The 27,339-nt window shown below is 36.1% G+C and overlaps 1 protein-coding gene and 1 long non-coding RNA gene across 5 annotated transcripts; one reads left to right on the top strand and one right to left on the bottom strand.

Moving 5' to 3' along the window:
• Positions 1-10,081: 10,081 nt before the first annotated feature.
• On the top strand, positions 10,082-17,456 carry LOC110800368 (pseudouridine kinase). 4 transcript variants are annotated; one of them, XM_022005680.2, is made up of 9 exons: positions 10,082-10,272; positions 10,391-10,523; positions 12,617-12,719; positions 13,099-13,146; positions 13,628-13,725; positions 13,894-14,008; positions 14,667-14,749; positions 15,151-15,715; positions 16,950-17,456. In XM_022005680.2, the coding sequence occupies exons 2-9, from the start codon at positions 10,419-10,421 to the stop codon at positions 17,006-17,008; spliced, it is 1,176 nt and encodes a 391-aa protein (XP_021861372.1). In that variant the 5' UTR covers positions 10,082-10,272; positions 10,391-10,418; the 3' UTR covers positions 17,009-17,456. The 4 variants fall into 4 exon arrangements, with proteins under 4 accessions (XP_021861372.1, XP_056698178.1, XP_021861371.1 ...); XM_056842200.1 differs by having other exon boundaries at positions 10,120-10,272; positions 10,391-10,518; XM_022005679.2 differs by having other exon boundaries at positions 10,127-10,283.
• An 8,623-nt stretch (positions 17,457-26,079) lies between these two features.
• On the bottom strand, positions 26,080-27,301 carry LOC110800371 (uncharacterized). Its single transcript, XR_008918959.1, has 3 exons — positions 27,160-27,301; positions 26,699-27,015; positions 26,080-26,520 (listed from the first exon to the last, which is right to left on the bottom strand). It is a non-coding gene; the product is annotated as an uncharacterized lncRNA (long non-coding RNA).
• Between the last annotated feature and the right edge of the window lie 38 nt (positions 27,302-27,339).

A 27,339-nucleotide genomic window follows, 5' to 3' on the forward strand; every position in this document is an offset into this window, starting at 1 on the left:
AAACACTACCAATGACTCTGAATTTATATAGACTAGATTTTAGCCCGTGCGATGCACGATTTCTATTAAATTGTTACGTTAAAATAAAACTCCTACATATATCAACCGTTATATTTTATATATTAGATTAAATTGATTTTTTTTTTATTTTGGATTGAATTTCATTTTAAATTTATTTTTTAATTATTATAGTGTTTGATTTTGGATGAAATTGTATATAAGAAATATTAATAATTATTTAATAAAAATATATACGCGGTACCTAATTATTTATCTACGTGGCATTCAACTTTTTAATTCAAAACTAATTTTGAAGTCTTATTTTTCATTGGCTGAAACCGTTAGATTTCCTACGTGACGCTCTAATATTGGATTAATGTTTGATTTCGGATTGAATTTTGTTTTAGATTTATTTTTAATTGTTAGAGCGTTAGATTTTGAATGGAATTGTATGGAGTATATTAGTAATTAATTAATTAATTTAAATATCTACATGGCACCTAATTAATTATCTACGTGGCACTCGATTTTTTTAATTCAAAAATAAATTAGAAATCTTATTTTTCATTGGCCGAAACCATTAGTAATCCTAGGTAGCGCTCTAATAGTTCAGCAAATATGTCTCCTTTATATATGTATATTAGATTTAACTGAACTTATATTATCTGAATTTATATAGATTTAACGAATTTATATTATCTGAATTCATATAGATTTAACGAATTTATATTATCTGAATCTATATGGATTTAACTGAATTTATCTGACTTATATGAACTTAACTAAACTTATTTTATCTGAAATAAACTTATTTTAGTATGAAAATGTCTGAAACAAAATTATTTTTGTTGAACTTATATTATCTGAACTAAACTGGACTTATCTGAACTTATTTTGTCTGAAATAAGTCAAAATAAGTCGAACAGAATAGAGCCTAAGTTACTATGTGTGAGGCAATCACAATAATAGGAGTAGTCCAACTCTCGACCAGGAGGAAAATTTGGACCAAAAATATTACTCCCTCCGTTTCTTTTTGTTTGTTACGTATTTTTTTTAGGGTGTTTCACAATGTTTGTTACGTGGAAGAATCTTTCCTTTTATAAACTTATTATACTATTATTTTTTGTGCCATCTTTTAATTTTAATTGGTCCAATTGTTTCAACTCATTAAATTTATTTACAATTTCCCAAGTATGTTAAGTTAGCAATCTTTGTGCTTTTCCATTATTGGCTCATTTTGATAAAAAAAAAAACAATATTATTGGTTGTTGTAATGATTAGTGGATTGAGGTTTTACATATTTTTTTTAATAAAAAAAAGAATCTTTATTATACATTAATAAACGTGCAAAAGTCCAAACGTAACAAACAAAAAGAAACGGAGGGAGTAATAGGAAAATAATCAAATATGGACCAGAAAAATGAATCAATGGTATCAAGGGCATGATATGTTGCAAAAATGAGTCAACGGTGTCAAGGGCATGCTATGTTGCAAAAATGAGTCAATGGTGTCAAGGGCATGCGATGCCTGAAATTACTTCGCATGAAACATCGATCTCAAGCAACCATGGGGCGGTTGAGCATCACAAGCAACATCGCAGGCAACTAAGGGGCGGTTGGGGCAAAACATCACAACTTTGGGGGCGGTTTGGCATCGTTGGGCTCCATTGTCGTCCATTAGGCCCGTATCATCGCCCATCGAGTGCGCCCTAAGCTCCGAGAGCAGCTCACCTATAGTGGTTTATTTTGGATTGACCAAAAATTTATAGTTAACACCAAGGCGTTTGCGGGGTGCAAACGATATCCAAGTGAGTCAAAAGTAAAACTCACGTATTTTGTGTCAATAAAGACCATGGGCGGACCATACTTGGGTTTGAGGCCTGCAAATATGGGTTGGTGCAGCAAGGTACTCGATTGTGCAATGGAATTGCGTAACATAATAATGGAGCGTTTGGGGGGCCACACGGTATCCAAATGGGCCAAAACTTGGGGTAACTGATATCCAAATGGGCCAAAACTTGGGGGTCCCACGTATTCTGGGCCAGTAAAGACAATGGACGGGCCATAATTTGGGTTTGAGGCTCGTAAATATGGGTTGGTGCAGCAAGCTACTCGATTGTGCACCGAAATTGTGTAACATAATAATGACCATTTGGGTGCCAAATGATATCCAAACAAGCTCAAACTTGGAGGTCCCACGTACTTTTAACCAACAAAGACAATGGTCGGGCTAGAAATCGGGTTTGAGGCACGAAAAGAAATGTATTCGGCTATGCACCGTAATTGCGTAATATAATATAATATAGGGTTGTCTGGGTCCCAAACGATATCTAAATGGGCTAAAGCTTCGGGGTTTCACATATTTTCAACCAACAAAGACAATGGTGCAACCAAAATTTTGATTTCAGCACTGAAAATATGGGCCGGTGCATCAACGTATTCAGTTGTGCACCGGAATTGTGTAATCCTCGTACGTCAGTCAACCCACATAGTCACATACATATTCATCCACCCTGCTATACGCGGATGATTTTTTTTTTTTGGTGTTAGCACCCGATTCACCCTTAGGGCTAATATTTGTTCTGGATGGATAGGTTCCAGTCCCCTCCCAATTGTTGTTGCGGGGGATCGAACACGAGTTGTCCCTACCAAGTCCAGCCTCAATCACCACTGAACCAACTGGACCAATGATAGGATGTCGTACACCCGTCAAAAATAAAATCCTAACTAAACCTTCTAACAATGTAGCCGGGTAAGTAGGGTCGAATACACACTAGTAGAAAAAACCTTTATTGCAGCGGGCTTTTAGATCCCTGTTGCAGCGTATATCGTATGCTGCAACTGGGGGGCCGAACTTGTTGCAGCGTACAATGTTCGCTGCAAAAAGTGCTTTTTTGCAGCGTACATATGCATGTACGCTGTAACAAGTGCCAAAATTTCGCCAAAATCTTGACTTGTTGCAGCATACAAATTCGTGTATGCTGCAAAAAAAACCACCTGTTGCAGGGTACATCTATTTGTACGTTGCAACAAGTCTGAAATTTTGCCAAATTTTACACCCTTGTTGCAGCGTACATATATATATGTACGCTGCAACAAAGCACTTTTGGCGGGAAAATTTTAATCTTATTTAGGGTTACCTAGAGTGCCTTGCACCAAATATAGAAACCTGTCACAACAATAATAATATCACAACCTGTATAACAATTATTAAAACAATAACTGGTGTTTTAATTTGTATATTATATATCCCAAAAAAAAGTGCATGTAGTACATTTAAATATATGTACGTTCCAATTTCAACGTACCGCATACATTTTAATATAAGATATTGTTCAATAACATCTAAGCCAACTCGATCAAACGCGCTCAAGCCAATAATAAATACTTGCTGGTAAAAAACTTAGCCCATTGCTCACGAACCACATCAATTTCCTCACTAGCATAAGGCGCATTCCTCGTAGTATAGACCTTCAAAAACAAAAATTTGATGGGAGCATTAGATTAAATGTCATTTTAGTCTAAATATGACCTATAACGACCCAATGAGCCTTAAATGTGCATAAATAGATTGGAATGAGTATTGAAAACTTTAAAACTAAGCATATTAATCATGTAATAAGTTTGAAATAAGTCATTAGGTTATTTAGTTCAAAGTTGGGAACGAAAATGTCATTTTAGTATAAATATGACTTATAACGACCCAATGAGGCTTAAATGTGCGTAAATAGTTTGGAAGGAGTCTTGGAAACTTAAGACTAAGCATATTAATCATGTAAATGGTTTAAAATGAGTCTTTAGGTTCTTTAGTCCAAGATTAGGAGCAAAAATGTCTCATTTTAGCCTAAATATGACCTATAACGACCGAACAAGTCTCAAATGTGCATAATAGATCGGATTGAGTCTTGAAAAGTTAAAAATAATCATATTAATCATGTAATAAGTTTGAAATTAGTTTTTAAGTTCGTTAGTTCAAAGTTGGGAGCGAAAATGTCATTTTAGCCTAAATATGACCTATAACGGCCAAAGAAGTCTCAAATGTGCATAAATAGATTGGATTAAGTCTTGGAAAGTTAAAACTAATCATATAAAACATTTAATATGTTTAAAATGAGTCCTTAGGTTCTTTATTTCAAATTTGGGAGCGAAAATGCCTCATTTTAGCCTAAATATGACCTATAACGACCAAACAAGCCTTAAATTTGCATAAGTAGATTAGAATGAGTGTTAGAAAGTTAAAACTATTCATATTAAACATGTAATAACTATAAAATGAGTCATTAGGTTCTTTAGTTCAAAGTTCGGAGCAAAAATGTCATTTGAGCCTAAATATGGCCTATAACGACCCAATGAGCCTTAAATGTGCATAAATAGATTGGAATAAGTCTTGAAAACTTAAAACTAAGCACATTTATCATGTAATAAGTTTGAAATGAGTCATTAGATTCTTTGGTTCAAGTTGGGGACGAAAATATCATTTTAGCCTAAATATGAGTTGTTTATAAATGAGAAACTAAAGACTAAGGTGATGAATTTTTATGCTTTATTATTGTTTTTCATGAAGTTTCAGTTAATTTTTCATAGTTTGATGATGGTTTGGAGATATTGGCCTGACTCCATGTTGTATCGATCCATATAAATTAAGGTTTATTGTAAAGTAAATCCTTTGAGGATTGATCATAATAGCAAGTAGTGTTTATTACTCCGTACTTTGTATCTATTAAGGACCAACAAGGAAAGTAGGAAACACTCCACTTGTTACCGTATATTAACCATGTTCTAGGACTTGATTTCAGCAAATATTATTGCATTAGTCTCTAACTTGCAGCATCCTCAAGCCCAAAATCTCCAAATTTTAATAACGTGGTTCATTTAAACCGAAGGATATAACATGAAAACATGAAAACATTCAGAATTTGGTCGAAGAATGGTAAGGGGCTAACATTCAGGATATAACATGAAAACATTAAACCTTATCCTATTTTTGGTTTCTAACAATCAGCAGAAAGTAGCTCACATCTGCTACGAAAGTTGTATAGTAATTCCATCAAGATGATGAAGAATAGCATGATATTTCTCTTTAGTTTGTAATGACAATGAACACAAACAGAGAGAGCAGTGTGAAATTTTCAAGATGGTCAGAAAGTAGATAGATCATACCTTCACTTTCTTTGAGTTAGGAATGATCTTTTACAATTTTGTTTTCTCTTTCTTCTTCTGGCTTTTCTAAGGATGTCTGCAGTGTCTAGCTCCAATTCGTCCATAAAATAAATATCTGCATTTCGTGTGACATAAAACAGTGAACTTAGTGGTTATGAATCATGGCGTAATTTGTATGAACGACATGAAAAGGAGGATGTACTAGAATCAATGTTGTTAGTCCAAACTTATGTTACTCCAAGGTGGCTACAAGATTAGCTCGATCTCAAAATGCTTCTTTCTCTGCACTTAATAGTTAAAACACAAATTCTCAATTATTTGATTATAACTCTGTTACATTTACTACCAGATGAGGTCTTCTTTGTTTCAGATTTTGTCCATGTTGATTTGAGAAAGCAATTTGCTCTGCTTTTATATAACAAATGGTTCAGTTCAATTAGTGGAACAGAATTAGTGTGCTAGCTGAATACTACTGTGAGAAAATACAACAAATGGTTCAATTCAAACTCTATAAAGCTCCCTGTGCAGATAACTACTTTCAACAACCTAAATGCTTAATAATGTGGTCCTGCTGAGACTCTACATTTACAATAGCAGATTAGCAGGTGATCATGAAGTTAATATAGCATTACAGGAAGCTACAAAGTGATTAGATGGCTATTCTGTTCTTATGCAAAGCACATTTGGTAATAAGAAAAAGAACCCAGAGAATAGTGCTTCATGCATCATGACGCTCTTGACCCAAATATAATCTGAAACAAAGCAAGAACAATCTGGAGCTAGTGGAACTTATTCCAAGTACCTTATTGTGAATGGTTTCTGTAACGAAGAACCAGCAGCAGAAACCTGCAGCATTTAGAAAAGTGAGATCTATATCCTCCACATGTTACAACCCATAGCCCCATAGATGACGAATATGATGAGTACCTTTGGCCGAAGAATGGTAAGGGGCGAACTCTGATGTAAAGTTTTTATGCTGCACATAATCTCCTGCTCAAGAAGTAAATAGAAAACTGTCACTTGAAAGTTAAAATGGACTACAAAATTAAAGTCAACTCATCATCAGATAAATAACACTAGGTATATCAGAATGATAGTAATACAAGTACATTAGATTCCAACACACAAGTAAACGAAATAAGGCATGTCAAAATGGTGGACCTTGAAACGGGAAAGTTCACATTCCTTCAGATCTCTAGTGACTGAATATTCTGATAATTAATGGCATTCTGCTCGTGCAATTTCAATACTAGCACAGGGCAATCAAATTAAAAGTAGAGATCAATCTCATAGACATAGGGTTAATAACAGTTAAAAGCTACTGGAAATCAAATTACAAACTTGAAATAGGTACTTTCGGAAAGGATGAAACAGGTATGCTTGCAAATGCAGATGTCAATGTCTCTTGTAACGAAATGGGCAACTTTTTTCTACTTTGAACTGTCTCAAAGTAAGCATCATAGCCAACTATTGTCGCAGTATCCATTGTTTTGTTCTGTGATTTATCCATGTTTGAATTAACAGGAAAGATCTTTTAAATTTTCACTTATAATCTAAACTCATCAGATTCATAATTTCTGAAGTTAGTAAAATTGTAACAAATCACTCAGGATAATATCATAACAATTAACAAACACAGAATATGAATTCGATTACGTTTCCGATAAAATGCAGGCTTATATATTTCTTCAAGGATTCCAATATTTCAAGGCAGAAAATATAATTACAGTTTCTTATTATTATGACAAACTCTATCTTGTTCCATTTTCTTTTGTGGTATTCTTGTTCCAGTTTAGGTTGCACGAAAACAGACACGGATACCGCGACGGAAAACGACAATCTTAAGGCAATCTGTGACTGTAGTGCAAAATAACAATAACTAGATACGGAGTATAAAATAGTTATGGAGATTGATAATACCTGTTGGCTGTTGCAGAATAATACCCAGAATGATAATACCTGTTGGCTGTCCGAGTTTCTGAAACTACACTTCAATGCACATTGCGACAGGAGTTTCAGATATACATTTGGAAAAAAAAACTTCTGATGTAACATAGAATAACCTTTTGTCGATTAACGATTTAACAAGATAGTCATAGAGTCAAAAGAGGAATGTTTGATAGACTTTTTGGGATCGGTTCCATTAATATAGTTTATGCTGAGATCACTTCATCACAAGACAGCTAATAAAAATCTTTACCAATATACCTGGCAACACCAACAATATAAACAACTTTCTGTCTAAATGCCACATAATTTTAACACCATGTACATAATACCTGTAAACAACTATGTTGTACGGAGACACAATTTTCATCAATTAGGAAACTTGGTACCCAAAGACTGAACCAATAAGATGGTCTTAAGACAAACAATTTAGTGAAACATCATTCTATTAACTTAACAGCCTGCATAACATAAAGCCAGACCAGGTAATCCATTGCTTAATTCGTTAACTTCCCAACTGACCACTAAACTAATACTTTGTTTAACTTGCCAACTCCAGTTAACTAAATCAAATCAACCTACAATCGCAGTGCACAAGGCTCTTGATTCTTGAATTCATATTTACAAGGTATAAACATAATTGCACAAAATAATTCAAATACAATTTAATTAGTAATTTTAATTGAAAATACAAAAATAACAAAACAGACCTAGCTTGCTCCGTCGACCACCACTGCGGGCTGTCGTCGGTCACTCACGCCGCTGCTGTGGACTGGTTCCGAGTGGTGCTCTGCCGCCGATACGAAAAGCCCTAACTCCCAAATCCCCAAATTCTAATTCACAAACCCTAATTCCCTAAACTTAATTCCAAATGAAAATCCCGGCAAAAACCCTTATTGATCAGTTGCAGCGAGGAAATAGACCCTTGCTGGAGTTACCACCGGTGACAGGCGAGACCCAACGGCGACTGGCGAGAACCACCGGCGACGGGCGAGACACAGGGAAAACTGAGGGAAGAAGAAGGGAGTACTGCGCGGGATATGATTTTAGAATTTGGTCTTCAAGTTTGAGATAAAATGTTGCTTAATTCGTTAACTTCCCAATTGGCCACTAAACACTTGGTCTGAATTAACTTTGCAGCGAAAAAAGTTACAACATGCAATTGCAGGGGGCTTTTACCATGTACGCTGCAAAATAAAAAGGCTATTGCAGGGGGCTTTTACACTGTACGCTGCAAAAAACTCTTTTGCAGGGGACATTTAATTTGTACGTTGCAACAACCCTTTAAATGATTTGACCCGCGTTGACCTTCTTGTTGTTGCAGCGTATAAATACATGTACGCTGCAACAAGGGGGCTGCAACAACGTATAATTTTTTTTTTTTTGGTGTTAGCACCCGATTCACCCTTAGAGCTAATATTTGTTCTGGATGGATAGGTTCCAGTCCCCTCCCAATTGTTGTTGCGGGGGATCGAACACGAGTTGTCCCTACCAAGTCCAGCCTCAATCACCACTGAACCAACTGAACCAATGATAGGCTGTCGTACACCCGTCAAAAATAAAATCCTAACTAAACCTTCTAACAATGTAGCCGGGTAAGTAGGGTCGAATCCATAGAGAGATGACTATTTAAATCTAGCTTTCAAGGTATGGCGAAACTAACAATGTCACGAAATTTAGGATTGAATGTTTAAACTAAAATAAAGGAAAATAAACTAAAAGATCTAGGGCAATGGTTCACCATGTTCATAGTTCAGAATCAATCAAAACATCATCAACAACTCAAATATTCAAATTATCTAGAGCACAAGTTAATCCTACGGTCGAGTCTTAACACTCTCAATTCAACATATGCAGTACGATCGCTAACATAATCAGAATTGCTAGTTGTAGGTAAGCCTCTAAAATTCGATCTTTCGATTCTAAATCCTATTAGCATGATTTAATCAAACAATTGATCAGATTGCAAAGATTAACAATATAAACCTAATCAACTAGAAATATCAATGAATAATCAAACCATCAACAATAATAATAAGGATTCATAATATAAACATGGATTCCCAAACCCTAGAAAGCGAACTACTCAATCATGAAACGAACAATGAAAATCAAATCTAAGAATGAAAACATAATTAAAAGCAATAAACAAAATAAAGAGAAAAATCGATAATACCTCAAAGAGTTACATTGATGGAGTTTTAAGAAAATCTAGGGTTCATGAAAGGAGAAGAGAAAAGAAAACGTTAAAATAGAATTCTAAGGGAATTAAAACCTAAAGAAAAATAAAGCATAAGGGAAATAAATTAATTCCCTTGAAGTATTTATATGCTACCTAAATTCTAAACAAAATAGGAAATAACAATAATTACATAAGCTATGATTTAATTGAACGATCACGAGAACGAATGCAACGAATCCACGCGGAAACCATATAGGCGCAGAAACCAGCGGGCCCACTGGTGGGTCGCTGGTTTTCGCGCCCAAGGGGAAGAGTCGGGCCAGCTTTGTGGGCCGTGGGCAAATCGGATAGTCGAGCCACCTTGTTTATATCATAACTCTTGTTCTACAATGCCTATAGGGACGTGTGACCTGTCGTTGGAAAGATCTTGAAGCCTACTTTCTAGAACAATCAAAATCGTCTCATTCCGACATGTAGAACTTGAGATATCATCAAAATAGTAAACGCTTGTCCGTTTTGATGCTTAGAAAAGTAGAGTTTAGCTTCGTTGTGGACTCAAAATTATCCCTAGAGACCTGCAATGATCCTCGAGTCAACATTCTATCCGTTCATCATCCAAATCAACTCATAACACTCCGAAAACATCCAAATGACCGTAAAATCACCTGAAACATTAAGAAAACACAAACGGGTTCGCGGATGATAGTAGATCAGCAATCCGTGTTATTTCCCTTTTCTTCAATGATAAAATCCGTTAAATCTATCTTTTACTAACCCTGGTTTAACTCATCGCCGTTGTTACCGGTTACCACCCCTCATCTTCGCACTATTTAACCTCCACACTCCCCCCCCCCCCCATTGACCATTGTTACCACCATTCAACGGTTTCACCTCCACTTCCTCTTCCTTCAACCTCACTCTGTTTATGAGCAGTGGTCGATTGAGGGTGCCATTGTTGCGGAAGGTTGCGGAAGGTTTTTGAAGGTTGGTAACTGGTAATGATTTATTGTAGTCTAAATTTTCTCGACTGGGGTTGCTGCCGATCATCTTCTTTGCCCTTAAATTTAACCCATCTTCATTCCCTCTCTTTCTCTGTGTAAAGGTTAATTGTTGTGTAAGGGGCAAAAGAGATGAAGAAATCAAATGCAATGCCAATTATAATTGGAGGAATGGTGTTGGATATTCATGCCACTGCCTCCGTTCCTTCTACTGCTAAAAGCACCACGCCTGGTCAGGTTTGTTTGTGTTTCTTTTACCCCCAATAATTTCCTGAACTTTTTGAGCCCTAATATCCGTTGTTTCTCCTTAGATTTAGATGATTTGGATGAATTTGCTAATCCTCAAAACTTTGTTGGTAGTATACAGTTTGCATTTGATGGATTGTAATTTGTTGTTAGCTAATTTTCTGCATAATACTAAGAAATGAGCACCTCGTACAGTCGAATCGCACGAAAATTAAGAAATCGCGAGTTTCTCAATCCTTAATCAGATGATCTGTATTTGTCCTGTTAGTATGAGGAATTACTTGTGTTTCTGAAGTTGTGTTGAATTAATATGAAAGAGCTACAGGTACTAAATTGACTCTGGTAATGGTTTTTATCAAAGAGTATCTTGGAGAGGTTAGCTGGACTAGGATTTTAAGGAAGTTTTGGATGGAATGAGAAAGTACAACACTGATGTTTAAGAAATGGATATAGTGATGAGGAACCTAACAAAGTGAAGCGAGAGAAAGAATGAGATTTGAACTCAGAGGAAGATTGTGATTTGTGAATGTCTAACTATTTGCACATCTAAATAGTTTGATACTCTGATATGAGAATTGATTTGTGTGAGATGCTAATTTTCTGTGTATAGGTATTGACGTATAGCAAGTAGTGAATGAGTTGTTATGTGAATGAGTGTATCTCCCGAAAATGAGGGGTGAGCTATGTGAAGTAATAAACGAGTTCTAAGTGGATCATTCATATCGTTAATGGTAATGAAATGATGTCTTTTACGTAGCACCCATTGACATTTTTGTAAGGAGTGTCTCCTTGTGAGGAGATTATGTGGTCTTAAAGAAGAATTGGTAGAAATTAATAACATCAGGGCCAATAGAGTTCTAAAATTGATGGATAAGCAAGGTTTTTCTCACTATTGGCCCCCTATTCCGTAAATTCAAAATTGGTCTTAAGAGTGACTGTTTATTCCTGGGTTTAAAGGTAGATTATGGCTGGGGTGACCCTTACTGCTAGTTTCCTATTCCTGAATCTAAGGGTTAGCATTCACATTAAAAGAATGAGAAACCCTGCACAGTTGCACACACATTCGAGGCCCACTTGAGTTGAATTCAATTCAAGAAATACCATGTACTTCTTTCAGCGCCTTCCTTGGGAGGTTGAGGCAGAAATTGAAGAGGAGCAGGATCTGAAAAGCGGTGGCTTCTACAAGAATGGAATATTCCAAAGCAATTCGTCAGCGAAGGAAGGCCAACCGAGCGAAGCTATTTCTATGACAATGATTCGGATTTGGGGATTGAGTTTCACATACGTGTATTCGATTATTGTATTTTTTATAGTTTCAAAATACAAATCTCATATTACATCAATTTTTTCATTAAGTACATTTAAGGCCCATATGGTGGTTCGGATTGAGACTAAGAATTGGTGATCAAAGGTTCAAACTTCAAAACATTCTATGCCATTGGATAATACTACCAGCCAAATGCCATAATATTTTCCATGTCTTATGTAAGTGTGATGTGGTGCCAAGTTATTGATGGGGTGGGGAGGCAACATGGAGGACTCTTCTGAAATGTTGCACCTTTTAGACAAATAGTATAGGTTCATTTGCTTTGCTGCTGCAGTTGAACCTTTGTTAGTGAAGCAAAGTCAATGTCTGACTGTTTGGTCACTGAACTCTGAAAGTTATGGTAGAGGCCTCCCGGCTAAGGATAAGCACACATGTCATCATACTGTCTGGCTTCATGTGCCTAGAGGACAGGTCTGAGATAGAAGATGAGTTACTTCCCACAATGGACAAGTTCGCTGGTAATTTGCGCATCATATGCGGAGGGTGTTCAGCTGTTCTAGATTCAATCATGAGCCATCTTTGAATTTAGAGTGACACCAGATTCTATATGCTAAATACACGTTTTGGTGGTTCCTCTCGAGATGTCCATTCCAGATTCTGTAATTGTCCCTAAAGTTGATGTCTTAGCACATTAATTCCTGCGTGTGGAGATTTTGGAGTATTGACTAGTGGGTCTGTTAATGTATTTGTTGCCCAAGGTATATCATTGTCAGAATGTAAAAAATTCTGAACACCACATCCCTTTTTTCCTCTGCAGAATGAATTTATACTAGGAGGTGTAGCAAGGAACATTGCTGAGTGCCTGTTAAAGCTTGGAACAAAATCGTTCATGATCAGTGCTCTGGGATGTGACCTGCCAGGTGCTTTACTGTTTTGTTTGATAATTTGCATCTTGATTATTTCAAATGTGCTTGAACCTGATGTCATTTCTTGAATTATGCTAAATAACTGTATGGAGCTGGTTATGTTTTCCACTAATTGAGTCCAAGTTTCTGCAAAGTTCTGTCTCTACCAAAATCTCATACTATTGAGTATTGACTATATATATTGTCTAGTTGTCTTTAAAGAACATAAATATACATATTACTATTAGTTCCCAATGCAACTTTTATTAGTCAAATCAACTAGATTCTAGCTTGTGGATGTGTTAATTGCCCATTATTTTCCCGAGAAATTAACCAATTTGTTGTGGAAGCTACTTGTCATACTATGCCAAAAATGACACCTTTTGCTTAACAGGAGACTTGTTGTTGGAACAGTGGAGATCAGCTGGGTTACTGACGGAAGGTAACTTTTTACTGGAACGTGATTGCCAATTTATGTACATTATTGTGTTTATTATCGATGATACTAGGGCCTCTCATAGGCTTTTTTACGGCATAGAAAATTCTAGTTTTAGGCCCTTGGTTGGAATTTGTTGGCAGAAATGCTGCTTTGCAACAAATAAATACAGGGTGATTCTAGCAGGACATTTGATGCAGTTTGTAATAAACTATAGTTGAAGTACAATACAGGTGCTTTCAGCTCCTTCTATGCAATGTATCTGATTACTTATAAAGAACTCATAACTAAAGAAGTGAAGCCACTTAGTATTCAAACACTCTTAAGATAATTTTACCGCCCGCCTCAAGGGTGTAACCAATATCACTGTTATTGAAGCATCCTTGAGAACCTTTGGAAGTTAGATATTAGTACGTATTCTGTTCCAACTAATGCTATATTTATAAAACAATTATTAAGTTCTAATACTGATGGTCTCACTGATCAGGTATACAACGAGGCCTGGACATTACGACAGCTTCTGTATGCAACATGTTCGACATTAATGGAGATTTGACAGCAGGTGTTGCTAGCGTGGAATCAATTGTGAGTGAGAGGATTCATTATTTGTACCTTGATATGTGTATGTCCATTTGTGACATGGTTTTGTTAAGTTAAAATCAACCAGTTCTTGAAATTATTATAGTTTCAAATATGTAATTTTGCTACATCAAAGGGGGATAAGGGCTAATGTGTCTTAACAATCATATTCAGGAAAAATACGTTACTCCTCAGTGGATTCAGCAGTTCAAGTCCATTGTACATTCTGCTCCAGTGATGATGGTTGATGCTAATTTGAGCCCTGAAGCTCTCAAAGCTTCCTGTAGAAGTAAGTACACCTTTCTTCTTTGCAACTATTCAGATTAAACCGTGTGTCAGGGTAGTGAACTTCTATATTTTAAATTTCCTCGATTTTAGATGTATCTGACATAGACTTGGTTGTTACTAACAAATCCTCTCTTGGTTGTTACAAAACAAAACCTCTCATGTCCTGGCCTGCTCGTGGGCTTGCTGAAGAAGATACTCTTTCTCATTAACTTAATGCAACAAACATACAATTTAGAGCGTGACCCTAAATTTCTTGCTTGTTAGTTTGAGATGTCTCCCTAAATGGCCACCTTTCAGCAATTGAGAATGTCTGCTGTTTTCTCTTGAAGCTACTTATTATAGTCGATTACTTTGTAGAAGTGAGACATTTGAACTGGAAGGGAGATCGGAGGAAGTATATATATATATTTTTTTTTGAGCTTCAATTGCTTAGATAATGAGATTTTTCTAAGTTTTACATTAGTTCCTCTGAGCTTCATTTGATGAGATGTTACAAAAATTTTTGCCTTTTTTCTTTCCTATATTTTGTCTTCTTGATTTCTTAGGGGTTAAGGCAGCATACATCTTGACTTCCCTAGACCCTATCTTGCATGAATTTTACTTGATTTTTGTTGTTTTGGGTCTTATTTCCTGAAGCTTATGTGAGCTGTACATTTCAGTGGCCGCTGATTTTGATGTTCCGGTGTGGTTTGAGCCAGTTTCAGTTACAAAATCTGAAAGAGTCGCTGCAATTGCCAACTATGTGAGTACCAAAATCTTCTTGCTATAGTACACAGCAAATTGACAGTGAATGAAAACATCAAGAACTTTTAGAACAGATTCCGACATATTGGATACTAGATCAGATTTCAATATATTGCTCAGTAACAAAAAGTGGTAGTCATCAAGAATGTTTAGATTTAAATTTGAAAAAAGATGTGTGCAGTTGTTATAAAATGGGAGTTGACTTCTCTGTGATGCTACCCACTGATATTGTGGATCTTTTCTTGGTTTGCTTCTTGAGTCATATGTAACAGTCAGTTGATTATAAGATTTATAACCAGATTTCGATCCGAAAATAAGAGTTAAAAAGTAGCAGTCTCAAAAATTGCATACCATCTGTGTTCTGGTACTGTGATCTTAACACCGCTTTCCTTTCAACAGATCACTTTTGCCTCTCCAAATGAGCATGAACTTATTGCAATGGCAAATTCCTTGTCCCGTAAAAATAAATTTAGGCCTATTGAGAGGGATCAAAGGAAGATGAATGCTTCCATAGAGTCCTTGTTCAAAGAGCTGAAACCAGCAATCTTAGTCCTGCTGCAAAAAGGTATCAAGTATGTGCTAGTGACACTTGGACCTGATGGCGCATTCTTATGTTCCGGAAGTGGGCCCTCTGGTTTGAGAGAATGTTTGAGCAGCACAAAAAGTTTTGATAAAAAGAGAGAGATCTTTGATAAGGTCAGCAATAGATGCCCTACACATCAATATTTGGGTCCCACACCATACAAAAAAGGCTCTCAGTTATTTGTAATGCATTTCCCTGCACTTCCTGCAACAGTTGGTAGGGTTAGTGGTGCTGGAGATTGTTTAGTTGGTGGGATGCTTGCATCGTTGTGTTCGGGTTTGGATGTCATGCAGAGTGTAGCTGTTGGTGTTGCTGCTGCTAAGACAGCCATTGAGGTGAAAACCAACGTGCCTGACAAATATGATTTAACAACAGTTGCAGGTATATGAGCTATCTCCAACACCTTGAAATCAAGTTTTTACTCCCTCTGTCCCCTTTTTGTTATTTATGTATTTCATTTCGGGTGTCCCATTTTGTTCTTTACATTGAAAATGTTTCCTTTTATATTATCACATATATGACTTATTCTATAAAAGTTTGTGCCCAAGGATTATTTTAACCCACAAATTAGAAGATGCACCCGGTTGTATGTAGTTCTACATGCAACCGGGTTAAAAACAATTTTTTTTACGCCTTAATAGCACATTTTACCTATTTAAAAGCACATTTTAACGATTTAAAGCACATCATCTATTTAAAAGCACATACTTGTATATCTTTCGTTTCTTTTACTTACAACACTTTTTTTTCCATCTGTAACAACATACTTATGTGCTTTTAATTTGTAAATATGTGCTTTTAGGAGGTTAAAGGTATAAAACAAACCGGTTACATGTAGTTCTACGTGCAACCGGGTGTACCTTCTACCAATTGATTTTAACCAATTAAATTCATTGAGGGTATTTAATCTCTCACACTTTTCCATTGACGCATTAAATCGTTCTCATTTTCCCAATATCAGATTTTTGATAAAAGTGAAAACGTTTTAAATAAACGTAATTTGTCTTGTTTAAATAAAAAAAATTAGAGGAATCTCAATGCATGTTAATTAGTCATTAAATTGCGTGCATAATACCAAACGTAAAGGACAAAAAGGGGCAGAGGGAATATTTTGGTAGAGTGCTTTAGAAGAAAGAACAGGGATCCCCCTTTCACCACTATTAAGTTAGTCTAACATGTGACTCTAAGATAGATATATGAAGATATATCCCTTCTCTCGAACCCTTGGAATGTGGGTGTGAGGCCTTTTCTTCATCTCTCGTCTCTTCCCTAGTTTTCATCTTTTAAGCTCGGTCTTGACATTGAAGTTGAAACTTGGTAATTTAGATCAGTGGCTTTATGCGTGGGCCCAAATTTCTATGTACCATATTTTCATCAGTGGTCGTAGGATCATAGCTTCAAAGGAATAGTCTTACTATCCTGCATGAGCAGATTAATTAAACACAGAATTCTCTTATGAACTTCACATTGTAAAGGTTTTGAGGAAAAATCAGAGCTGAAGATTTTACACTGATTTAATGCTTTCTAATCTCTGTTACTTCGATTATTATCGACTTTGTGAGGCCTTGAAAGTATTGATCTATGTAACTAACTGGTGTAATTTCTGCGAATGCAGATGATGCAGGCGCGGTATACAGTGCTGCCAAAGTTGTGTTCCAGGAATCTATGTTGTGAAATTCTCAGACACGAGTAAACAATCAATGAACGATTTACAACTGTGTTTGAGATTGAGAATCCGCGTTAGCCTTTTTGGCTAGAGATCGGGGATTGGATTTGATGAAACCATTTTTAAGGTGTAAATTAGAAGGAGATTGAGATGGGAAAGGTAAGGCTGGGAAAAGGTTTGGTTAATGTACATGAGATTTGATACATTAGGAGTAGGAAAGTTTCATACACTAAGAGCTAATTATAAGTGGTCTATTATTTTGGGACGGAGTTAAATGTGGTCTATTGTTTACGACCAAAGTGAGTGTAAATATATTGTCCTATCAAAAAAAAAAAGAAAAGAAATGCTAGCAGTATTGATTGAGTTTGTCGATTTACACATATTTGTGTAGGTAATTGCCAACAGGAATTCTATAAGCGTTTTTTGAAAGAATTACAATTTAATCATTGTTTTGTATTTGATGGAGCTTACTAATTGTATTGTCATGCAATTCATAATTGAAAATGCTGGAAAGTTTGACACATCTCAAAGGAGAGGTATCGGTGTTGTTTTGGTCTAACGGTTAAGATTTAGAGCCTTGTATATAATAGGTTAAGTTCTAATTTCCCCTCCCTTGTTTGTAATTTATACTAGATTTTATCCCGTGCGATGCACGGTTTTTATTAAATTGTTACGTTATAATAAAACTCCTATATATATCAACTGCTATATTTTATAGTATTAGATTAGATTTTTTTTTTTTTTTTTTATTGAATTTCATTTTAGATTTTTAGATTGTTTTTTGTAATTATTATAGTGTTTGATTTTGGATGAAATTATATATAAGAAATATTAATAATTAACTAATAAAAATATCTACGTGGCATCTAATTATTTATCTACGTGGCATTCGACTTTTTAATTCAAAAATAATTTTGAAGTCTTATTTTTCATTCATTGGCCGAAACCATTAGGTTTCCTACGTGACGCTCTAATATTGGATTAATGTTTGATTTTGAATTGAATTTTATTTTAGATTAGTGTTTGATTTTGAATTGAATTTTATTTTAGATTAGTGTTTGATTTTGGATGTATTTTATTTTAGATTTATTTTTTAATTATTAGAGCGTTTGATTTTGGATGGAATTGTATAGATTAGTAATTAATTAATTAATTTAAATATCGACGTAGCACCTAATTAATTATCTACGTGGAACTCGATTTTTTTAATTCAAAAATAAATTAGAAATCTTATTTTTCATTGCCCGAAACCATTAGTAATCCTAGGTGGCACTTAATAGTTCAGCAAATATGCCTCCTTTATATATATATATATATATATATATATATATATATATATATATATATATATATATATATATATATATATATATATATATATATATATATTATTACACTTATAGTTCATCTGCACCCAATTTATTGTACACCACTTGTAAATAAAAATTGGTGTATTAGAGGACTCTTGTCAAGAGAAGATGACGTAGATGAGCAGAGAGACTAAAAGTGGTCAATGAAGAGTTAACACCACTATTCTTGCGTGGACATGCCTGTTCACAATAATATTTAAGTAAGGACCCAAAGCCAACAATTTTCTCTGGCAACCCCTTTACACATAACGATATTTATTGTTCTTATACTAACTATAAAAAAATTGTAACACCAATTTTCTTACTGTAGATATAGTAAACCTTTTTTAAAACTTAAATCACATTATTCAAGCGTAACTTTATTCAAAACACCAATTTAATTATAACCCTAATAAACATGCAAAAATAAATGAGTGTTTTCCGACAATAATGTTAGTAAATGCAGAAAATCCCAAAGCGCCACAATTTATGTATAATCATTCTACCTTACACATAAGCCAAAGTTACTAAAAAATATATCTATATATATTTTCTAGGTTTAACGATAAACTCGCTAATTCAAAAGACAGTTTTATATTGAAGCAAACAATTGGTAGTTTACTTGTAAAAATAATTTATTAAATATATTAAAATGCACTACACACGCACACACGCACACACGAACAAATTGTGTAAACATCACTCAACTAGTTTCTAGCACTGGCACAAGCATGCCCACATAGTATTTTGTAACATCTAAAATTGCGTGAAGTAGTTTCTAGCGCTGGTAACATCTAAAAATGTGTAAAGTACTGTAGTTTCTAGTGTTAGAAATAATCATGTAGGCCTACATGTATGACAGTATGTGTAAAAGTTATCTTAAAGTTAGCCCATAAAAGTGATCGGTTTTATATTTAGGTATCTTATTTGGGCTAATATGTGTAGAGACCCACTTCTATATCTCTTATTTTATGATGGGCTTAATAGGGAATATGGAAGACCCTATATATATAGGTGCTAGGTGTTAGAATCTGTTAGGTTATGATACATATGACAAAATATAAATCATGCGGAAAACCTTAATGCCAGGAAACATATTATTTACACATAATCATATAGCATAATTTAGATGCATACACTTTGTAGCGTGCCTTCCCTAGCTGCGCCCGAACCGAACAAGAACAAGTCTTTAGGACTCCAAGTGTCGTCCCTCCGTAGATAGTCCACATCACGTCCGGATCCGCCTTAAGCTTGACCAACTAGAATCGCCCTTAAGGTTCCTAGGATTTTCGGCTAAATGGTTGCAAGTGTTTGGCTGATTTTTTGCTTCAAAATCTTACCTTTGAATACTTCAATGTTGTATGTAAATATGTGACCCTAGGCACCTATTTATAGAGTTATGGAAAAGGAATTATAATCCTATTAGAATACTAATTTAGTTTAATTAGAATCCTGCTAGGACTCTATTTAAATAAACTTTATCTATTAGGATTGGATTTAATCATATGACGAATCCCGGTAGCTTTAGGATTCGAGTAACACACACGAGTGGCGCACAAGCACCGCACGCCCACACGCAGGCCTTGCGGCCCACGCCGAGCGCACAGCAAGGCCCAACTCGTCGCAGCCCCTTTGCTCCGCATGCGCGCCCAAGCCTTGGCTGGGCCTTGGCTTCGCGCTGGGCCTGGTCGAGGCTTGGCATGTGTTTGTTGCGCTTTGGCTTGCTGGGCGATGACCCGGCTTCGTGTTGGGCCTTCGTCTGGCAGGCCTCGTCCGATGCTAATTCGTACGATACGCTTCCGATTAAATTCCCGATTCCGGAATTCATTTCCGATACGAACAATATTTAATATTTCCGATTCTGGAATTAATTTCCGTTTCGAACAAATATTTAATATTTCCGTTTCCGGAATTATTTTCCGATTTCGATAATATTTCCGATTCTGACAATATTTCCGTTTCCGGCAATATTTCTGATTCCGACAATATTTCCATTTCCGATAACATTTTCCGATACGTACCATGTTTTCGTTTCCGGCAACATCTACGACTTGGATAATATTTATATTTCCGATACGATCCATATTTCCGTTTCCGGCAATATCATCGTTTCCGGAGTATTCATTTCTTGCTTTTGACGATCTCAGCTCCCACTGAAACCAAGATCCGTCGATTCCGAATATCCATAGATGGAGTATTTAATGCCATTAAATACTTGCTCCGTTTACGTACTATTTGTGTGACCCTACGGGTTCAGTCAAGAGTAAGCTGTGGATTAATATCATTAATTCCACTTGAAATGAAGCGGCCTCTAGCTAGGCATTCAGCTCACTTGATCTCACTGAATTTATTAACTTGTCAATTAATACTGAACCGCATTTATTAGACTTATCATTAAATGCATACTTGGACCAAGGGCATTATTTCCTTCAGTCTCCCACTTGTCCTTAGGGACAAGTGTGCATTTCCTAATTCCTTTGTCGCTCGATGCTTGCTCTTGAACATAAGGTAAGAGATGTCATCCTTATTACGTCCAGGGGTGTTTCTCGGTTTCAGAGTTCAACTGATCAAATAAACAGATAATCATAGCCCATGATTCATCTGAGCACGACCATGCATTTTACAGTTTCTAGCTCTCCGAGTGGCCTTGTACAACTTTTCAGCACCTCATCCCGATTTATGGGAGGACAATTCCAATCTTGCGATCTTGAGATTAGACTTCGTTTGATAGGTGATTACCTGAGCGTTGCCTTTATAGCCTCCTTTTACGGTGCGACGGTTGGTCAACGTCAAAGTAAGCATTTCTCAAACAAGTAATCTCAAATCACTCAGGTATTGAGGATTTAGTGTCTAATAACTTTAATGAAATTTACTTATGACAGATTTTCATCTCTTACAGTAAAGTTTCATAGGTCTGTCCGATACTAGTCTTCCCAAAGTAAGTATCTATGCAAATGATTATGACATTGCCATGTCCACATAGTTCAAGAAACAGAACTACTAGTCATCTTGCATTCTAGTCGTCTAACGTTTTCTATGCGTCCATATTTATAGAAAACTCCGACCAGGGACCATTTTCAACTTTTGATATTCAAGTTCACTTGATAGACATTTCTTACTCACAGGACTGGTCCTGACAGTCTATCTTGAATATTTCGTCAAATTGAAGGGACTCATCATTTAATAAACCACAAATTAAATGGAAAAATGAATTCTATTCATTTATTGTGAATGATTAACCAATAATGTTTTACAAAGTATTAAACTCTAAAACTTTAAAACATTAAACAAGGACATCAAAGCCATTCTCCAATATGCTTGATTCCCATAGCTACAGTATGCGAGTTGTGCTTCGCCTGCGGCAGAGGTTTAGTCAATGGATCTGATATGTTGTCATCAGTTCCAATCTTGCTTATCTCGACTTCTTTTCTTTCAACGAACTCTCGTAGAAGGTGAAATCTACGAAGTACATGCTTGACTCTTTGGTGGTGTCTAGGCTCCTTTGCCTGTGCAATAGCTCCGTTATTATCACAATACAGGGCTATTTCCTTTAATGGAGGGGACTACACCAAGTTCACCTATGAACTTCCTTAGCCATATAGCTTCCTTTGCTGCTTCATGTGCAGCAATGTACTCCGCTTCAGATGTATAATCCGCAATGGTGCTTTGCTTAGCACTTTTCCAGCTTACTGCACCTCCGTTGAGGCAGAAGACAAACCCAGACTGTGATCAGAAATCATCTTTGTCGTTTTGGAAACTTGCGTCCGTATAGCCTTTAACAATTAATTCATCATCTCCACCATAGACCAGGAAGTCATATTTGTGCCTTTTCAAGTACTTCAGAATATTCTTGGCAGCAGTCCAATGTGCCTCTCCTGGGTCTGACTGGTATCTGCTCGTAGCACTGAGTGCGTACGCAACATCCGGGCGTGTACATATCATAGCATACATTATTGAACCAATCAATGATGCATATGGAATCCCATTCATTCGTCTACGCTCATCAAGTGTTTTTGGGAACTGAGTCTTGCTTAGAGTCATTCCATGAGACATGGGTAGGTAGCCTCGCTTGGAGTCTGCCATCTTGAACCTTTCAAGCACCTTATTGATATAAGTGCTTTGACTAAGTCCAATCATCCTTTTAGATCTATCTCTGTAAATCTTGATGCCCAGTATGTATTGTGCTTCTCCTAGATCCTTCATCGAAAAACATTTCCCAAGCCAAATCTTGACAGAGTTCAACATAGGAATGTCATTTCCGATAAGTAATATGTCGTCGACATATAGTACTAGAAAAGCAATTTTGCTCCCACTGACCTTCTTGTATACACAAGATTCGTGTGCGTTCTTGATGAAACCAAAGTCACTGACTGCTTCATCAAAACGTATATTCCAGCTCCTTGATGCCTGCTTCAATCCGTAGATTTATTTCTTTAGCTTGCATACCTTTTTAGCATTCTTTGGATCCTCAAAACCCTCAGGCTGTGTCATAAACACAGTTTCTGTTAAAACGCCGTTTAAGAAAGCGGTTTTGACATCCATCTGCCATATTTCGTAATCGTAATATGCAGCGATTGCTAACATTATCCGAATAGACTTTAGCATTGCAACTGGTGAAAAGGTTTCATCGTAATCCACACCGTGGACTTGCCTGTAACTTTTTGCAACCAATCTAGCTTTGAAAACTTCAAGTTTTCCATCCTTGTCCTTTTTCAGTTTGAAAACCCATTTGCTTCCTATGGCTTGGTAGCCATCTGGCAAATTGACCAAATCCCACACTTGGTTTTCTGACATGGAGACTAATTCAGATTGCATGGCTTCTTGCCATTGCTTGGATCTAGGGCTCGTCATAGCTTGTTTGTAAGTCGCAGGTTCATCACTTTCAAGTAATAGAACGTCATAGCTCTCATTCGTCAAAATACCTAAGTACCTTTCCGGTTGAGATCTATATCTCTGCGATCTACGCGGGTTTACATCTCTAGATTGTCCATGATTCTCACCAGATACTTCTAAAGATCTCCGAGTTTCATCCTGAATGTCATCTTGAGCATTCTCTAGAGTTTTTTGTTCGACTCGAATTTCTTCGAGGTCTACTTTTCTCCCACTTGTCATTTTGGAAATGTGATCCTTTTCCAAAAAGATACCATCTCGAGCAACAAACACCTTGTTCTCAGATGTATTGTAGAAGTAATACCCCTTTGTTTCCTTTGGATAGCCCACAAGGATACATTTGTCAGATTTTGGATGAAGTTTGTCTGAAATTAATCGTTTGACGTATACTTCACATCCCCAAATCTTAAGAAAAGACACATTTGGAGGCTTTCCAAACCATAACTCATATGGAGTCTTTTCAACAGCTTTAGACGGAGCTCTATTTATAGTGAGTGCAGCTGTATTTAGTACATGTCCCCAAAATTCTATTGGAAGTTCGGCCTGACCCATCATTGATCTAACCATGTCTAGCAAGGTTTTGTTCCTCCGTTCCGACACACCGTTCCATTGTGGTGTTCCAGGAGGAGTCAATTCTGATAGAATTCCACATTCTTTCAGATGGTCATCAAATTCATAGCTCAGATATTCACCGCCTCTATCAGACCGCAGTGCCTTAATCTTCTTGCCTAATTGATTCTCTACTTCACTCTGAAATTCCTTGAATTTGTCAAAGGACTCAGACTTATGCTTCATTAGGTAGACATAACCATATCAACTGAAGTCATCAGTGAAAGTGATAAAGTAGCTGAAACCACCTCTAGCATTTGTACTCATTGGTCCACATACATCTGTATGGATTAAACCCAATAGTTCAGTTTCTCTTTCTCCAACTTTAGAGAAAGGTTGCTTTGTCATTTTGCCAAGTAAACATGATTCGCACTTACCATAATCCTCTAAGTCAAATGGTTCTAGAATTCCTTCTTTATGAAGTCTTTCTATGCGTTTCAAGTTAATATGGCCTAATCGACAATGCCACAGATAGGTGAGATCTGAATCATCCTTTTTGGCCTTTTTGGTATTTATGTTATATACTTGTTTGTCGTGATCTAATAAATAAAGTCCATTGACTAATCTAGCAGATCCATAAAACATCTCTTTAAAATAAAACGAACAACTATTGTCTTTTTTTAAAAAGGAAAATCCCTTAGCATCTAAGCAAGAAACAAAAATGATGTTTTTAGTAAGACTTGGAACATGGAAACACTCTTCCAGTTCCAAAACTAGCCCAGAGGGCAACGACAAATAATAAGTTCCTACAGCTAATGCAGCAATCCGTGCTCCATTTCCCACTCGTAGGTCTACTTCACCCTTGCTTAACCTTCTACTTCTTCTTAGTCCCTGTGGATTGGAACATAAGTGTGAGCCACAACCTTTATCTAATACCCAAGAAGTTGAATTAGCAAGTATACAGTCTATAACGAAAATACCTGAAAATGGAACGACTGTTCCGTTCTTCTGATCTTCCTTTAGCTTCGGATATTCTCTTTTGTAATGGCCTATTCCATCACAATAAAGACAACTTGATGTGGACTTGTCCTGCTTTGATTTAGCATTGCCCTTGGACTTTCCACTTTTCTTGAAGGGTCTCCCTTTAGCCTTGAGTAAATCTTTGGCTTCACAGTCGAGTATTATCTCAGCCTTTCTGACAAGGTGAACAAATTCTGCAACTGTTTCTTCTCTAGGTTCACTTAGGTATAGTTGCTTGAAGCGACCAAACCCACTGTGCAGTGAATTGAGCAAGATAGAGACTGCCATCCTTTCGCTTATTGGTGTTCCTATCAGACTCAAGCGATCAAAATATGAAAGCATAAGCTCCACATGGAACCTCAGTGGGACGCTTACCCTCTGTTTAGTGCGAAGGAGCTGAACATGTGTTTCTTGGACCTCCATCTTATAACACCTGTTAGGAGAACTAACCTTTAGACCAGACATTGATTCAATCAACTCATGGACGTTTAGGTCCCTGTCACTACTAGAAAAAGGACATTTAACGACGAACAATTTCGTCGTTAAAAGCATCAATTTTCGTCGTTAAAAGCTTTAACGACGGAAATTATGTCCGTTGTAACAGGTTCCGTCGTTATTGGCTTTAACGACGATGTTCGTCGTTAATAATTAATGTTTACTAACGAGGAATTATTATTTCGTCGTTAAGCATTAACGACGGATTATCGTTTCGTCGTTAACTTTTAACGATAAAATCATAATTCGTCGTTAATTATTAACGACGAAACGATAATCCGTCGTTACTTGTTAACGACGAAACGTTAATCCGTCGTTAACTGTTAACGACGAAACAGTTATCCGTCGTTAGAAACTTATTCCCGGTGATCAAGAAACAACGACCAACAAATCCCTTGTACAATGTCCCTCCCTAACAGTCAAAATTTTTGAAATTTGACAACAACGACCAATTGTTATGTCGTCAATATTGTACTCATAATAATATTATTTGCGTCCTTCGAAACACCTACATTTTCCCTATGAAATAATATAGAAAACTATAAATATCAATCATAAACAAATGAAAATTTCATTACTCAAAAGATGGTTGACAATACCATTTAAATTCTAAGAAACTAAAAGATAAGTCATTCTTGTTCAATCTAAAAGAACAAAATAAAATCTAACTAGTTGAAATGTTCCCTCTTGAAATGCCATCTCTTGCTTGTAGAAACACTTCTTTAAATGATTTAAGCTCATTAAGCTTATCAACTGTAGGTGCATTAGAAATCTGCAACAAATTAGAAACTTGATCAGAACACCAATTGACCAAAGAACAGAAATCCAAATAAACATAGACCAAACAAGTTCAGTGCATAGCAACAAGATGATAAGATTGACAACAACTCCAGAATTTTGTTGGAGCGTAAGCTCATTCCAGATAACACCTCTACTTTGACAAACCTGATAGTTTCCTTAAGTAGAAACCATGTATATTTTTGGGAAAGCATTAGCAAAGGGAAGATCTTACATAGATCAAGTCCTTCCCCTAGATTGTATATTTATAATTAGAGATAAAAATATTGCTCTCTTACTATAGATCAAGTCCTTCCCCTTGATTTTATATCTATAATTAGAGATAAAAAGACTGACCTGAGAGTCCCGGAAATATTTTATCCAATTGCAGATCATTGGAATTGTATCATTCAAGGTTTCACACATATCTTTTTCCTGTACTGCAAATGAACACATTAAATTGCATTATTGTGAGCAAAAGCTATGAGATTTCTCTCCTACAAGTTCAGAATGATGAAAAATGAAGACACTTAGGATAAGAGAAAACATTAAACTACAAATCAATAATACAACCTTCATATGGAATAGAAAACTGAAATCAAATTTCAAAGACCTCACCTTCACATGCATACATGCCTTGAATGTTTTTTTGAATAACACTCTTTGCAAATTCCTGAAGCGGCTCTATTGTGAGATTCTCCCTTAAAAGCCCAGCCTAAAAGATAGAGTTTCTAACATCACAACTACACAGGCTTTAGAAACCTACTCCTAATTTGATCTTAGTATTAAAACTCTAAACACAGAAACTAAATAAGGAGCAGGACCTGAAAGATTTGGTGCAGCAAGGTGCCAGTTAATGTTGCAGTAGAGGTTTCACCACCTCTCAACCTCTCATCCAACACTGCTCGTCTAGGACAATTGAAACTACCAGCGATCTAAAGGGCTGTCAGTTTCTTTTCAAAATCCTTCTCAGAGAAAATTGAATCAAATTAAATCTTAAGCCTACTATCCAAATTCTACACAATTGAGGTACTCACCCAAAATAATGCATAGATTTGACAAAAAGAAGAAAAGATTACCCGAGTCCCGGAAAGTAGTAGGTTTGGGTGTATAACAAGAAGATTATTGTCATGATTTAAATAACTAGTTCCCTGGTTATCAAATTCTCCAATAACTCGTACGGAGTCTCCATGCTCAATCACACACAATCACACTGTAGAACCTGCATGAGCAAGAACATGATTAACAATTTTAGACAC

Source organism: Spinacia oleracea, chromosome 4 (assembly GCF_020520425.1).
Source record: "Spinacia oleracea cultivar Varoflay chromosome 4, BTI_SOV_V1, whole genome shotgun sequence".
Taxonomy (NCBI): domain Eukaryota; kingdom Viridiplantae; phylum Streptophyta; class Magnoliopsida; order Caryophyllales; family Amaranthaceae; genus Spinacia; species Spinacia oleracea.